Source organism: Lonchura striata, chromosome 3 (genome assembly GCF_046129695.1).
Source record: "Lonchura striata isolate bLonStr1 chromosome 3, bLonStr1.mat, whole genome shotgun sequence".
Classification (NCBI taxonomy): Eukaryota; Metazoa; Chordata; class Aves; order Passeriformes; family Estrildidae; genus Lonchura; species Lonchura striata.
This window is the reverse complement of record NC_134605.1, coordinates 108,251,474-108,268,034: the sequence shown is the minus strand read 5'-3', so window position 1 is coordinate 108,268,034 and position 16,561 is coordinate 108,251,474. Positions and strand designations below refer to the sequence as shown.

The 16,561-nt window shown below is 42.2% G+C and overlaps 1 protein-coding gene across 3 annotated transcripts; it reads left to right on the top strand.

Annotated features, from left to right (window-relative positions):
• The first annotated feature begins 7,798 nt into the window (after window positions 1-7,798).
• ENPP4 (ectonucleotide pyrophosphatase/phosphodiesterase 4) lies at window positions 7,799-15,785 on the top strand. 3 transcript variants are annotated; one of them, XM_021527246.2, is made up of 4 exons: window positions 7,799-7,937; window positions 9,616-10,480; window positions 11,393-11,563; window positions 13,939-15,785. In XM_021527246.2, the coding sequence occupies exons 2-4, from the start codon at window positions 9,658-9,660 to the stop codon at window positions 14,301-14,303; spliced, it is 1,359 nt and encodes a 452-aa protein (XP_021382921.2). In that variant the 5' UTR covers window positions 7,799-7,937; window positions 9,616-9,657; the 3' UTR covers window positions 14,304-15,785. The 3 variants fall into 3 exon arrangements, with proteins under 3 accessions (XP_021382921.2, XP_021382918.2, XP_021382919.2); XM_021527243.2 differs by having other exon boundaries at window positions 7,838-7,885; XM_021527244.2 differs by lacking the exon at window positions 7,799-7,937 and adding an exon at window positions 7,949-8,099.
• Window positions 15,786-16,561: the final 776 nt, after the last annotated feature.

Below are 16,561 nucleotides of genomic sequence, written 5' to 3'. Positions count from 1 at the left end.
ATGAGAATTTCAAGCCTTATTGACTAAAGACTTTTGATCTCCATGCTTACTGCATCTGGATTACATAGATTATGACAAGAATTCTTATAAAGTAATTATATTTAACCTTTTGGGGTTGAGTCAAAAGGAAAATGAAGGTGTTTTCCTCCTGCCCCAACCTTGTAACTTTCTGAGAGGTAACTGCCAAATCCAGGTTAGATTTCTTAAAGAAATAAAGAAGATAATTGAAAGATGGTAATTCAAACCATTCAGGCAGAACAAGAAGGGAACACAAGCTGTTTCACAATGTAGGATAGCAGGTGCAGCCTGCCTGGGATTTGCAACTGTAGTTAACTGCCATTACTCTAATATTAAGAAGTTTAGAGTACTACTAAAATTAAATATCAAAAGCAAACCAGTACTTCATCTTACTTAAACTTAGGGCTCCTAGATAACCTGAAAAGTGCCAAGGTCACAACCAAGTTTAATCACTGTGATTGTACAGTACAACGATGCAGGTAAGTATCAGAAATCAATGAGATCTCTTAGCTCACAAGGGCATTTCTGGCCTGCTGCAACTCAAGGACTTCAAGGATACATTACCCATTACCAAGGCCTAATCTCAACTCTTTTTACCCCCACATTCCTGCCTGGCACAAGTGGTCGATCACCAAAAAGGATAAAGCACATCTCTTTACATTAGCTGTATGTAACTCCACAGTTCCTCACATGGAAATCCTGACTCAGAGATTCTGAAATGTGTGCTGTGTAATCTGTCTTGCAAACTTCTAGCACCCAAGAGTAAGGCGAGTAAGGCTAATGATAAGACTGATTTTAAAATCATGAACTTAAATTACTGAAGCTCCAGAAAATTCAGAAAAGCAATAAAACAGATGGTAAAGTTTTATAAATTCAACTTCTTTTAGGACTACTTTTCACTTCTAAGAAAACACTTGGATTTCTTCATATTTTGTAGAAAGACAAATGTATTTCTGCCTGGGTCTGTTCAGCTTGCTCTCAGCATGACTTTGATCAGCAACTCCCACTGATCTTCAACCCCTTCTTACAGAGTGCTTGCAGGATTAAACTCACTGGGATCATAAAAATTCTCTCCTTAATAACTTGCCTGGCAAACAGTTTGAGGGAAAAAAAGAACACAAGAAATATGCATGACACAAAACAAAGAACAAAGTCCAGTTGTAGTCCAGTCCATGACTTTTTTCCCCCCTCCACAAAGACAACATTTGCAGGATGCAGCAGCACCTGCTGGAGGGTTTAAAATATCACAAGTAAAGCAAGGGGTAAGAGCATAAGGTATTATTCAAAAATAAGTACAGTTGATGTGGGTTTCTTTATTGTGAGTTATCCGAGTTCTTCTTTCTCCTGCCACCCTCCACAAACAATGAAAAGTAACATTAAGTGTCCAGTGAAATGGGACATCTCTCCTGCACAGAAGTGAGAGGGAAGAGGTTGTATGAGGCAGGAGAGCAAAAAAAAGGTCTCAGCACAACTAAAGCCCTCTGAGTAACAGTCCCACCCTGTAGCCATGAGAATGCAAGATTACAAAACAGAGACCACCAACTTCATCCATTCCCTAAATTCCTCTGCTCCCAAATCTAGAAAGTCTTGAGTTAATGTGGAAGTTAGTAACACAACACTTTATGTTGCTAATTCTGTAATCCAGATTGTGTCACTGATCTGGACCCATGTGAGCCATTGGTAATGCTGATCACCAGCTCTGCAGAAACACAAAGAAACACAAAAACCATAAACAGAAATGTTCATAAAAGGACAAAGAACATGAGCAGTAGAACTCCTTATTTTCAGGAGAACCTTGTTTTTTGCTTAATGACTGAATTTCTGATTTTACTTCACCTTTATTCTTTTTAAAGGAAGACATACCAGAATCAACATGACTACAAGTCCAGCTAGTGTACTTAGACAGAAGTTACAGTTTTGTTAGTGTTCAGCACCTGGAATAAGCAGATCACTGATTCTTTCCATAGTCCAGTGGAAAGAATCAGTGATTCAGGTGATGAGCTCAGGTGTTCAGGTGATGAGCACCTCAAAGTACATCACAGAAAAACATGGAGATGAAGATGGTCTTTAATACAGCCCAGTTATCAGAGCTCCCTACAATAGATGTGTCTGTTTAGACAGCAAGGCTGGTATTTATCTACATTTATAAGCCCACAAATGGACATCAAAACTGAGGCTAGGAACCCAGATAACTGCCTAATTCACCCTGCAGAGACACACAGAGCTCAGTTCAGCAGCTCAAACACACAGGGACATTTACTGGCATTTAAGTTGTTTGCTTAGAGCAACTTGATTTATCTGAAGGATAAGGGCTCTGGCACACTCAGACTGCTGAAGCTCCTACTGAAACTTTAGCAGTTCACCCTGAAAGCCCAACAGAAATCAGCACCTCCACCTTGCACTTATTTTAAAATGACAAGCAGAAGACTCACTTGTCAAGAAATTCCTGCATGGCTAGAGTCAGTTATCCTTTGCCTCCAGAATGGAAGAGAAGGGTGGGAAGAATGAAGAGTAACAAGAATATCAGACCCCTAAAGAGAATAGCTCACATATTCTCAGAGATTAAGAATCAGAGGCAAACCCCACATTACACTATTTAGTACAGATTCCCAAGACTTCTACCTGGGTACACCTTTATTAAAGCAATAATTTGCACATCTTCTAGACATTCCATAATATTGTAAATTTCAACTCAACCATCAGTGCCACAAGTAACTTCAGTGGTTCACAGCCCTGTTTAGAAATAGCAACCTGCTTTTATAGGAATTTCTTTTGTCATTTCCTGTTGGATATTCCTGTAATTTTAATGGTTTAATAAAAGAGTCGTTCGGTTTTATTTGTTCTCGATGAAGATACTTGCACAATTTAAGCAAAGAGCCTGTAAATCATTCCTTATAACCTAAAGAAATTAAGGTCCTTCAGTTGCTTGCTCAAAGTATCTTTTTCCAGACAAAGAGATGCAAAAAAAAAATCCTGAATGGTTAAAATACTCAGAGTTCTTGGAAACAGCTGAACCTGAAACTGAATTATGGTAAACAAAGTTTACTGTCCCTCAGAAACTGAAGGATCTTAGCATCCCAGAGGATAAGACCCTTCATTTGCAATTAAGTGCACTCAAAGAAAATGGATGTTCCTGGCCATTCAGGATGTTGGTTTTACAAAAAGAAAAAAACAACAACTTTTTGCTTCGTAAAGATCCAAAATTTCCAAAGCTTTGCAACATGTAGTTCAAGGACATTATCAAAACTACACTGTGGGCTCTGGGAGACAGACTGGTCATGGTTTACAGACATACTACAAGGGACTTGCAGTAACTTTGTTTTCCCTCCTGCCTGCACTCAATAGCAGGAGGAAATCAAGCACAAACAAACTCCTGCACCATTTCCAGCCTCAGCTTTTGTGTTATTAGCAACACCTCATCTCTACACAGTTAATCAACAGTAATCCTCTATCCACTGCCAATCTTGCACTAAACAGCACGAGGACAAGACTTTATCCCACATTTTGTTCCTTTACCTGTATTCTAGTTGTACTGCAGTAAGGAAAACAAACATACCAAAGAATTATTTCAGAAGACAGTGGTTTGGTAAATGTTCAGGATGACATATTTCACACAGGAGTCAGCACATCCTTGCAGCAAGCATCCAGAAATCCATCTGTTCTGCTAAAACTGACCTGGATTCTGCAGTCTTGAGGGGCTGGTTCATGAATTCAGGACCCCACTGTAGTAATGGTGATTCACCTTCACCCAGATTTCCTGGGATGCTGGCTGTATAAAATGCTTATTTTAAGCAAACACACCCATAAAATTTCACTCTGAATATGAGAGAAATTTCTCCACCGGGAACCAGACAAACAATAGAAAACCACTTTGCACAGGACACTCAATTCTCACGTTATCAACAGCTTTTAGTTGTTAAAAATACCAGGAGTCGTTGTCAACCTACATTTGAAAGCCTGCTTTGCCTGCTGCAGCGCCTAATTGTTCCCAGTTTAGCTGTTTTAAAGCCCTTTATTTTTGGTCTTCCGGTTCATTTTCTAAAACTTTACTTGGTTTAGTCTTGAAGTCCATGGTTAGAACTCAATTGGAATATCTGAGAGCCTAAGAAATACCAACATTTTATCTGCCTAACTGCTGCAAGAAAAACATTTTTGTTTGCCTTTAAAATCTGGCATAATTTCAACAACCTTGTTTATCGCTGAAACTAAGCACTCTCGAAAAGTTCAGCAACCCAGTTTCAAGTGTTTGCAGTGGAGGCTCTGGTAACTGAAATAAAGAAGGCAGAGACACTACAGTCCTCTGTATCACCCTGTCAAAAGCCTTAGGGATCTCCTTCCACATAGTTAGAGAAACAGAAAGGTTAAGAGCCCTTTTTGTTTATAGCCACCATATACAAGCAATGCTTTGCATTAAATGGACACTACAAGCTTAAGGTCTAATAAAGTTTAACAGCTGTTGCTTACCCAGTTCTTTTTATGGTTTCATGAAACATCTATTTTTTTAATCTTGATTTTATAAAGATGCATCAAAACACAGTAAATTACAGGTTAAATGACAGATTTTAAAAACTACTGAGCAAAAATGGTGAGAGAGGTCTCCATCACATAGATAAAATTGAGACTAAAATTGGAAATACAGGAAGTATTTATTATTCAAGAAAGCATGCAGTACAGTGCAGGGACATCTTCCACTATGCCCATGCTGCTTCAAGCCCCTTCCAACCTAACCTTGGACACTTCCAGGGATAGGGCACCCACAGCTTCTCTGGGCAACCTGTGCCAGAGCCTCACCACCCTCACAGAGAAGATTTTTTTCCTAATATCCAATCTAAACTTGCTGTCTTTTAGTTTGAAGCCATTCCCCCTTGTCTTGTCACTCCACAGTCTTGTTAAAAGTCCCTCTCTATCTTTCTTGTAGGCACCCTTCAGGTGATGGAATGTCAAAGTTAGATCACCCCTAAGCCTTCTCTTCTCCAGGCTGAACAATCCAAATTAAACTAGTCCAAATTTAAATCCAAATTTAATTAATCCAAATAAATCCAGTTGCTTCACCTCCACAACACTGCCAACTAGAGGGTATGGTTTCCCATCTAAGTGTTGTACTAAACCTAGCAACCCCTGAGAATATTTTGAGGTTGCCTGCTCTTTACTTCCTGGCACTGACTAATGGTTTTCAAGCTGCAAATGCTCAATTGTACTCCAGCAGTAAATCTGGACAGCTCTGGCAGCATCCAGGTTTAGAACTGCAGCTTCTAAACGCAAATGTGGGCTAAAATACAACAGAGAGATCAAGGTGAAGAAAGGCAAACATCTCAGTAGTGCCCAGTTTTACTCCTCTTAATGCAAATATACATGTAACTCACCAATTTCTTGTAGGCAAACACTGTAAATAGAACCAAGAGCTGTATTAAACACATTAGGTACATATTGGCTAGGCCAGCTCAGATTTCAGAACTGCTATGGTGTGCTGCCTGTATGATGTATCAAACTGGTACATTACATTAGGCTGGGCTTGTGAATACTGTAAATGGTTTTCAAAGCATGTGAGCAAGGCTAAACAAGAGATTACTCACACCTTTTAGGACTGAATAACTGAGTGAGTATGCTGCAAAAGTAGGCTGACAAAAGAGCCTCGGTATTTAAAAGTTGTCTGCATCTGTACATAAAGTTTTTAACAAGAACTTAGTTGTAACTGGATGAAATTGGTCTAAATATTGCACCTGGTCTGTTATGCATTCCCTGGAGTTCTAGTTCACTCTGTGTAAAAAAAAAAAAAAATTTAAGGTAATACAACAAAGTAATATATAAAGGACATGTACCTCCTCCACACGATAAGCTGTCATGTGTATATTCACAAAGCTGAATTTGTATAATCAAAAAGAGACTCAGAGAAAAAAAAAAAACAAAAACACAAGGACCTTGACTTGAACTTGACACATAACACCTAAGTAGCTGGAGATGTTTTTTCCCTCTTTTACAGACCTGTGTTTTGCCATACCTGCTACATTCCATAAATCAAGGTGAATCAGGGGCGTGTCACTTATTCAGCCATTTATACCACATTTTAGAGCCACTCCACAGTTGACACACACAGGTAGCAAAACCTGCCTAACTCATACATATGTAAAGCCATTAGGAAGAAACAAGCTGAAATCTACACTGCCTGCAGAATAAACATCTAGCAGGGTACACAGAATAAAATTGAGATCTACTTCAGCCAGTTATGAAGCCATAAGCATGTCTTTTTCTCAGTTTTTAGGATGAAATTTACAATAGTGATGATTTGTGCTTAATTTCTCTATTTACATAGAGCTGATCTCATTGTTTTTCAGCACTAGTAACTTGGCAGGTTTTGCAGAATTACTAATCCCTTCTCATAATAAAAAGGAAAACCATGGGAATGTAAACTATTTGCCTTACTTTATGAAACAAACTTATACCAAGACCCAAAACAGATCTTAACTCATAGCATACACTGCTGCAGTGGCACTCGGTACATTCAGCAACACCTGACCATTTCCTGCCTGTATTCTGAGTTTTAGGGTAAATAGTTTTATTTCTTTTTTCCACAAGAGACCACAAAAAGGTGATGTGCGTGAAAGAATATGAACAGCCAACTGAGAGAGCTGTGTGACCAAAAGGGAGATGGAGTCATGGAGAAGTCATGGAGGAGTCATGCTGACAAGCAGAACTACCTCAAAAAGGTGACAGCCTGGAGCTGCCAGGCACCTGCAAAGGAGGCAGGAGGCAGGTTATGGGCGTGCTGGGAAAACACAGGGACACTCCCAAGGATGTGTCCCATCGCTGCCTCACCTCACAGTGCCCTTCTACAACAATGGGAAGCCCAGCAAACAGCCCCAAAGTGAGCTGCATCCTGGTCCGGGGGTACAACACATCCCTCGCAAACCCCTGAGCTCCCTGAAAACCCCGCATTGCTCTGCTGGGAGGGCTTCATCCTACAGCCCCATGGCTCCCCTCAGCTCTGCCCCCTTCATCCCCGTGTGTGGCCGCAGGACCAGGGCAGGGACTGTCCCCTGTGCTGGGCACTGCTGGGGTCACCTCGAGGGCTGTGTCCAGTTCTGGCCCCTCAGTTCAGGAGGGACATTGAGGGGCTGGAGTGAGTCCAGGGAAGGGAACGGAGCTGGGGAAGGGGCCGGAGCTCAGGTCTGAGGAGGAGCAGCTGAGGGAGCTGGGGGGGCCCAGCCTGGAGAAAAGGAGACTCAGGGGGATATTCTGGCTCTGCACAACTCCTGACAGGAGGGGACAGCCAGGTGAGGGTTGGGCTCTGCTTCTAGGGAACAAGGACAGGACAAGAGGTCATAATCTCAAGTTGCACCACGGGAGGTTTTTAGTTGCACATTATGAGTAATTCTTCACAAAAAGGGTGGTTCGACACTAGAATGGACTGCCGAGGGAGGCACTGTCCCTGGAGGTGTTTAAGGAAAGACTGGCCGCAGCATTAAGAGACATGGTCTAGTTGACAAGATAGTGATCGGCCACAGGTTGAACTCGATAATCTCAGCGCTCTTTTCCACCTAATTGACCTGAGACACCCCAGTCACAGGAGCTCTCCACTGCCCCCAGAGCCGCCTCCTCCCGGCGCTCTCACCGCCCGCCCCTCACTTCCCGCTCCCCCGTCAGATCATCACAGCGCCACGCCCCCGCGCCGCAGCCAATCGGATCTCCCGCCAGTGGGCCCGTAGCCAATCATAGTGGGCAGAGGCCGCGCGCACCGATGAGCTCCCGCGCCCCCCCCAGGGCCCATCAGTTGTCGGTTGGGCTGCGCGGGCGGCGGGTGCGCAGGCGCTGAACCCCCTCAGCTGCCCCGGCCACCTCCGGTGCCGCCCGCTCGTCCCGGCGCCTCACGGTGGGGCCCCGGCGGGGACCGGGGTGTCCCGCGGCGGGAGGCTGTGGGGACGGTGAGCTCGGTCTGAGTGCGGTTGAGGGACAGGCGTGAGTGAAACCGACGCGGAGCGCCCGGTTGGTCGGCGGTGCCGCGTGTGTGCGCTTTGCAGGCGGAATAACCTCCGTTCTGGCGGAACCGAGCAACTCCAAAACCTGGTCGGGAGGTTCGGGGGCAGGTTGGACTAGTGCTGGTGGTATTTCGCGGCTGGGTTGTTTTGCTGGATTTGCCTGGGACAGAGTTAATTTTTGGTTAGAATATGCCACTTGTGTATAAAAACCCCAGTGCTGAGCAGCTGCGGCGCATTTCGAAGGGAACGATGCGGGTTTGTGCCTTACTGCGCTGTGGAAAACTCTGATTCTGGTTTTTAAAGCACCTGACAACATCGAAGGGGTGATATCGCCGCTGCGTTGCTTTTCCCCTTTATTTTCTCCTTTTTCTCCTTGAAAAGGCGTGTGTGCTCCAAGTCCTCGGTGCTAAGAGAAGTCTTAATGCTGTTTTTGACAATCCTCGTAACTCTTGTATGTTCTGTAGACCATTTAACTTGGAAACCAGGGCTGGAGGTGGCTTCCTGTACTTTGAATTCCCGTCACTGCTAAAGCTACAGCTAACATTAAAGCTCCTTTAAAATAAAGCACCTTTAAAATAAACCTGCCGTTTTATGGATCTTGCGGGAAAGGGTTAATGTTAAAAATGTTGGGAAGTCAGCTGCTGTGCCTCCTAGAATCACAGTTTGTCTGCACATAAAGGAAGATAAGGATAGAAGAAATAACAAAGGGAAAATTTGCCAGAATGTTGCTCTTCTTGAGAAGCAAATACACTGCCTAACAACATTGCAGAAAGTTCTGTGAAACCTGGACATTCACTTCCTCTTTTAAAGATTGAGAGCATCATTCTGTAACTTCCTATTAAGTCACACATAATACATAAGCTTACAAAGCATACCTGGCACTCAATAATTAATTTCTTGCTGAGAAATACTTACCTCATAGTTAAGGTTATTAATTTTGTTTTGTTTTTTTTTTTTTTTAATAGAAAAGTGTGGTATGGGAAGAACAGATTTAAATGCTGTTATGGTAGATTTTAGACTAGCTTAGAAGGAAAGGAGAAGTTACTTCTGGCAGTTCTGTGTATGGAATGAGCAATGAGTAAATGGGGATGCTGAAAGGCTGAAAAGTCTTCCAGCAACTCTAGAGGTGGAAACCGTAAAAGGGAAAGTGAGATGGAAAAGGAAAATTACAATTATAGTAGGAAACAGGCTTCTGATCTGAACAGTGATGTGTAATAAGAATTTAGGGCTGCAGAGAACTCTTAAATGTGAGTCTGGAAATTCTCAAGTGTTTGTGCCTGTGCTGGAACATGAGGAAAAATACTGATTTTCTCCCTTGGAATGTAGAATTGGAATAGGACACACACAACAATGGAATAATTGAGCAAAAGAAAACAATTCTTCCTTTCATTTAGTCTTCAGTGGAAAAAATCACACTGCACATTTGTTTTAATATATGAAAAACTGACAATATGTGAGAAACCTCTGAAGTCAGTAGGGAGATCCACTGTTGACCTGAGTGGTTGTTTAGACTGGGTGTTTAGACATTACCCTCTGGAAGGGAGATGTATATAATGTATAGCTAGTTAAACTGGTCACAGTAGAATAGTTTTGGTTACATACTTTGTCTATTTAAATTTTTCAGGTGCATCTGATTACCTGCTGGAAGTGCTTCAAAGTCTCCACAATGAGCTCGATTTTGATTTTATTTTTTGCTGGAATCCTCCTCTGTTGTGCTTGCACAGCTGGTGACTCGGTACCCAAGTTGCTTCTCGTGTCCTTTGATGGCTTCAGGGCTGATTACTTGGAAACCTACAAACTTCCTCATCTCCAGGAATTCATTGAGGATGGTGTGCTTGTAAAAGAAGTCATGAATGCTTTTATCACCAAGACCTTCCCAAACCATTACACCATAGTGACCGGTTTGTATGAGGAAAGCCATGGCATTGTGGCTAATGACATGTACGATGCAGATGCCAAGAAAAAATTTTCGCAGTTCAACGATTCAGATCCCTTTTGGTGGAATGAGGCAGTTCCAATTTGGGTAACAAATCAACAGCAGGGAAAGGGAGCAAGTGCTGCTGCCATGTGGCCCGGTAGTGATGTAAAAATCAACAACACGACCCCTCATTTCTTTATGAAGTACAACTTCTCAGTGAAGTTTGAGGAGAGAGTGGAGAGAATTGTTGAGTGGCTGAACAGCTCTGACCCAGTGGTCAATTTTGCTGTGCTCTACTGGGAAGAACCGGATGCAAGCGGGCACAAGTATGGCCCGAGTGACACCCAGAACATGCACAGAGTGTTGGAAGAAGTGGATAAACATGTTGGTTTCCTTATGAACAAACTGAAGGCATCGGGCCTGTGGGACTCTGTAAATGTCATAATAACAAGTGACCATGGAATGGCCTCCTGTTCTGCAGAGAAGCTGATTGTCCTGGATGAATGCCTCGGGCGCAATAACTACACCCTGATAGACAGGACTCCTGTTGCTGCAGTGCTGCCAAGGCAGAGTATGTTTGGTTTTGGTTATATTTTAAGGCATATACTGAGAATTAAATCTTGTTTATCTTGCCTCTCTAAAAAGTGCACAGTATGCTAGACTGTTCTAATCTTTTGCAAAACCTATGGAGTTTATGTTGGAGACCATTGACATAATGAGTAAGCTATAGAATGATGGTTGATTTGGAAGTTTGTTTTGGCAATCATAGGGACAAGGAGAATTTCTTGTCAAATTGCTGTGGCTAATAAGGATGACCCCGGTGCAGGTGGTTGGGAAAGTAGGTAGGTACTGAGTTTGGCTGTCTCTTGTTGCTCACTTAATGCAGCTGTGATTCACAGTGAGCATGAAATAAACCCATGTGTTTATTAAGAATAAAAAACATCATTGTGCAAATTTCCAAGTAAGACTCTAGTCCCAACTTTGATCGTTTTACCACTTCTGTTTTTGGGAGTGAAACCTAAGATTTCATACCATGAATTCAGTTTTTGTATCTTGGAGTAGTCCCCAGCAGGCATGTCTGAAATCATGACATTGCTGGCCTCTCTGTGGCCACAGTAATGAACAAAGTAATTCATACAGTAAAAAAAAAAAGTTACTGCATTGGATAAAATATTGGCTACTTGAGGGGGTGATTGCTTTCTGTTGATTTCTCTCCTTGAATTTTGCCCTTCAAGCCCATATGGTATCTTGAGTTGTAGGTCCAAACCCACATCTGGGAGGAGTCTGATTTTAAAATGAAGGCAGATTTTGAAATGCACCTCAACCATTGCAGCATTTCATAAGGGACATAAAAATTGCTTTTCTATGTGCTTTTTCAAAAAATAATTAATTTGAAATAATGGATCTTAGGTTTAATGACAGATAACTGTAGTAAACAAGAGTTAATTTCCAGCTGTTTCATGTGCAATATTTTCCTTGGCAGACAAAGAAGATGTGTATAACTTACTCAGAAATTGCAGCAGTCACATGAAAGTTTATCTGAAAGAAGAAATTCCGGACAGATTCCATTATCGCCATCACAAGAGAATCCAGCCCATAATTCTGGTTGCAGATGAAGGCTGGACAATCGTACAGAACGAGTCCCTTTCCAAGTGTAAGTGTGTGTTCCTCTGTGGGTTGTGTGGGTAAACTGCCTTGTTTCTATTCCAGACAGCTGCAGGATGGTTCTCATTTAGCAAGGGGAGTCCTGGCACTGTGCAGGTTTAGGAATATGCAGCATTTTCTAGAACATTCTCAGCCTGAGCCTGGAGTGTTTAACAAATGAGGAGGACATGGGGAATATTCTGTTGGCTGAAACACTTTGTCATGTTCAATTTAATAGTCTGAGTTATCTTAGGCAGGTTAGTAGTCTGTCTCAAGCTTTCCCTGGATGTGGGAAACTGGTTTAACTTTTTATTGTATATAAAATACATATGAAGGGATGAATAATCAAAGCATGCAACACACACCATTCAATATTACAATATGTGTTCTAGGGAATGAAAATAAATGGCAGGAAATACTAAAAATAGTAGGAACACTGCAGCATGTTTGAAAGATAAAATTCAACAGGTGTCACTTCTCAGTGCTTAGCTAGCACTTTCTTCCTGCTCGAATGTCAAATTACACATACATATATATGCATGTGTGTATATATATATGTGTATATATTTCCAGGTGTTCCACAGGCAGGGTTTTTTTGGCATACAAGAGGCATGGATAATTAACTGAAAAAATACAACAGTCACATGAAAGTGTATCTCAAAAACAAATTCCAGATAGATTTTCGTGTTGTAATAGTAAGAAAATTCTAACCTGTAATTCCAGTTGGAGATCAAGGCTCTGTGTGTGTGTATATGTGTGTTCAGAAAGTGATTGGACAGATTCTTGGTAGGAAAATCCATTAATAGAAATTAAATACCAAAGTACCAACTTCTGGGAAGTTTCTGAGCAGCCAACAGCTCAGGCTGGTCGATAGGGTCAGGGATATCCCTCCTGGATACTTCCCTGTACAACTGCTGTTAGAGACAGGGTGTTGAGTGGTGTAAATCCTGGCTGCACCCACTTTGGCTGATCTTAATGTCTGCACTTTGCAGAATTAAGTTCAGTTTTTTTCAGTATTTGTACAGAAGTACTGCTTTTTAATGCAGGATGTATTTATATTTTAATTTCCCCATGGATTTGCTACAATTATCTTCAATTTGGCAACACATAGCACAAGTGTTTTCTGATCAGAGTTCTCTTTTTCTTGTTTCTGTTTAGATTCACTTTCATGTACCTAAAAATAGTAAGTGGATATTTATAAGGAACAGCATTGTATCAGTTGAAGTAAATCTCTTTTCAAATCGATTTTATTTGTGAAGGCTTCCCAGAATCAGGCAGGGGAGGCTTTAGCCTAAAAGCCTGTTTAAGGTTTATTGTCTTCACAGACAAAGTGGCAGGGATTGCCAAGTGTGCCAGTAACTCCACACACCAGAATCCTACTTCATAGGTGAAAAACTGGCAACTTCATTGGTGAGGGGACTTGGAGTAGCTCTGTTCAGAACAAACAAGTAGTAAAAGGCAGGGAAAACAATCTAGAAACATGAGTCAAAACAAACAAGATGTGGTTACAAACGGAATGGTATGAAACATTAAAAAGGACTAGTGGAAGCTCGCTGAAGTGGTGAGTGTCACCTAATCAGTTGGAATCTGGATATTCATGCATCAGAAGCTTCAGGGAAGCACCCAAGGAAACAGTTCTCAGTGATATTCCTCCACAGTTACTAAGAAATGGACTCAAATTCAGTCACTCAAAGTGAGAGACTTCTGACACCTTGGACAGGTTTTTCAGGAATGCCATTAGGAAATTTAACAGTGGCTGCTCTTCAGCTGTTTATAGTCAATCTTGAAAACCTACCAGATGTCCAAGTTCTCTTGACCTGATAGCCACAAAGGTTTTGCTACGTGCCTGCCAGAGGCACAATGATCCTTTGTCTTTTGGTTTTGACTCTTTGGATGTCCCATCAGCAGAAGTACCTTATCTGATAAGCATGAATTGAGGGTATTTAATATGCTCAAACTGAACACTATCAAGGGAAAGGTGCCTGATTTTTAATAAGTAAAGTGTCCATTCTACAAGGAGAGACGTTTCAAAATCTGAGTAAAAATTTGCATTCTAGCTACTGACTCATTGTGGAATGGCAACCTCCTTTTCACCTTTGGCATGAAGAATGGGAAGGGGAAGACTGGAAATGTTAAACACTGACAGGAAAAGAGATTAATAGGAGGGAGAACCATGGGGAAAGGCCAGTATGGGAAAAGACTTGTGGGGTTTGGGGGAAGAGGGAAGGAACTCTGGCTTCTTCTGCGGTTGCTCCAACAGCTGCTTTTATGTTGTGCATTCACCTTTGGTTAGAGCACATGCTGTGGGGGCCGGGGAGATGGGCAGGGGACCAGTGGCTCTGCAGCAGAGGCTGTGCCAGTAACTGTGTGCTCTGCCCGCCGCAGTGGGGGACCACGGCTATGACAACGCCCTGGCCAGCATGCACCCGTTCCTGGCCGCGCGCGGTCCCGCCTTCCGGCGCGGCTGCCGCCAGGGCAGCCTGGCCAACGTGGACATCTACGCCATGATGTGCCACGTGCTGGGGCTCGCCCCGCGGCCACACAACGGCACCTTCGCCAACACCAAGTGCCTGCTGGCTGACCAGTGGTGCATCAGCGTCCCCGAGGCCATTGGCATCGTCATCGGGGTGTTCATGGTCCTGAGCACTTTCACCTGCATCATCATCATGTCCAAGAACAGAGTGGCTCCCTCCCGGCCCTTTGCCCGGCTCCAGTTACAGAGCGATGACGACGATCCTTTGATTGGATAGCCTGGGGGGAGCCTCGCCTCGCTTCCTACATTGTGATTTCAGGAAAACAGTTTCAATTTGCACTGGATGGCATTCTTTGTTTGATGCACTTTATCTGTGTAAAATACTGTACAGCCAGACCCTGCTGATTTGTGTGACTAGTGTCAGATAAAAATATTTTCATAACCAAACAGTAAACAGGTGGCTTTTTACTGGAAGAGAAGCTTAACAAAATAAGGTTGCTTAGTGTTTCATTCAAGCCTCTGAACGCTTTCAGAATGAGACTCCAGAGTGTGACTAGCCAGGATAGACAAAGTGAATTTTACTATTTGTAAATGATAATTGCTTTTTTGCATTAAATTAATATTGACTACTTTTAGTGTTCTTGCACCTGTGTTGGAAAGAAAAACTTTATTGGGACTTAGGAGTTAGTTTTGTTTAGAGAGTATATTCTGGTGTGCCCTTAAATTTGGGGAAAGAGAGGATCCAAGACTTCTGTTTCTACCCTAAGTCAGCAATGTGACAAGAAATTTTTGAGAAAGAAAATAGAAGTCAGTGATTAAAGAACTTGTGCATATCTCTTCTATTTCGAGCAATAAGGTATGTGCAAGCACTTACATAAGCCTGGGCAGGTGGCTCTGACATTTCTGGATATGTGTCTCTGGATGACTTAGATCCACAGGTCCAGCTGGGATGGCACTACTGCCTCATCTCAAGAAAGTCAGTTTAACCTGGGAGTCTTTGAATTACCCAGTTTCATCAGCTGTAGTGTAAAATTAATGCTCCTGAACCCTATCAAAAATTTCTCAGGAGTAAATTCTGCTGAAGGTGGTTTTGAGATAAAGGTGGTTCTGCGCTGTGTACCAGCTCATAATTGCCTCTTGAAGGCTGTTGTGCTAAAAAAGCTGGAAGTTTGATGTGCATGTCATCAAGCAGGGATTTCAAGCTCTTATTTTAAACCCTGGAAATTTAAAGGAAGAAGTTAGCAGATCTTATCTCAAAAAATAAATTTTCTGTAATGCTTGAGGTACATAGATGCAAATTCCTCCTGAAGACCAGAGCTAACTGTTAATTGAAACTCTTGATTCTTTGTTAATGGCCATCTAGTAACTTACTATAAAAAAAGTTTGATTAAGAAAGCCTTAAATGGTACCTTATCTTTCAGTGAGATTAAGTTATTATTGCTAACCCCGAAAGAGAACTACAGTTATCAAGTCCTTTTCCTACAGGTCTGATGGTTTTAAAAAATAAAATGACAGAGGTATGTGGTAGCAATGGGGTTTCTCATTCACAACTTCAGATTCATTGCAGTTTGGTGTTGGCCACAGCCATTTAGTGATCCAGCAGGGTGGGAGCAGGAACTTTGGAGAGAAGGAGTTACTTTGAACTGCCCACTGGAAAAAATAAACTTGAGTTTTACAAATGTTTGAAAGTTTTAGTAAGGTGCGTCTTCCCCTCTCGGGATTCCATTGTACTTGATTAAAAACACAATCCAAAACCTAACTACTTCGGCTTTTTTTTTTTAAACTACTAATTATTACTTACTAATGGTTTACTCTAAATTAATCTGAACTGGAAGGGTTCAGAGTAATTGTAAAAGGCTCAGGCTCCTTGAAGAATCTGTGCTGTTACTGACAGAGTACTGGATTTTAGCCTGTTGAATATCTAGAGCAGTAGCTGGACTGAACACAGTCACTTCCTCATCCTGCTATATTTAAATTAATTAATTACATGCACCAAGAGGTCAGGTTAATGAGTAACTACAAAGGGAATGTGTTGCAGGGTAGAACCTAGGCTTAGATATACTTTAAAAGGGAGGATGCATGAATTCCTATGTTGGAGAGAGTTTTGTTAGGTTCTGGTAATTCTTCTAATCCAGTGGGGTCTGCAGAGGGTCAGAGAATTACTGGAGATGCTTTTCATCACCTGTGTTTGGAAAGGCTTGACTGAGTTTACCTTTCTGGCAAACATTCTCTCCTCTACCTGTGAGTTTTGGGTTCTTCTCTAGAAGCTAAAACTGGTTAGGACAGTATTTTCTCCACTCTGTTCCTTCCCCCCAGCAGCTGTCACACAGCATGTGGACATGTGCTCTCGGTTCCTCCGTGCATGCCCTCCCAGGCAGGTGGCAAAGTTACCAGCAAGGCTTTGGTGACCAGAACTGTAAATGCTGACTGAAGCAGGATGGCAGAACTTCGACCACAAATAGGAATGTTGCTACAGCTGGGGAAATCAAGGCCTAAATGCATTTCTCCTCCTAGCTCTAAGGCAGCCCCTTCTGA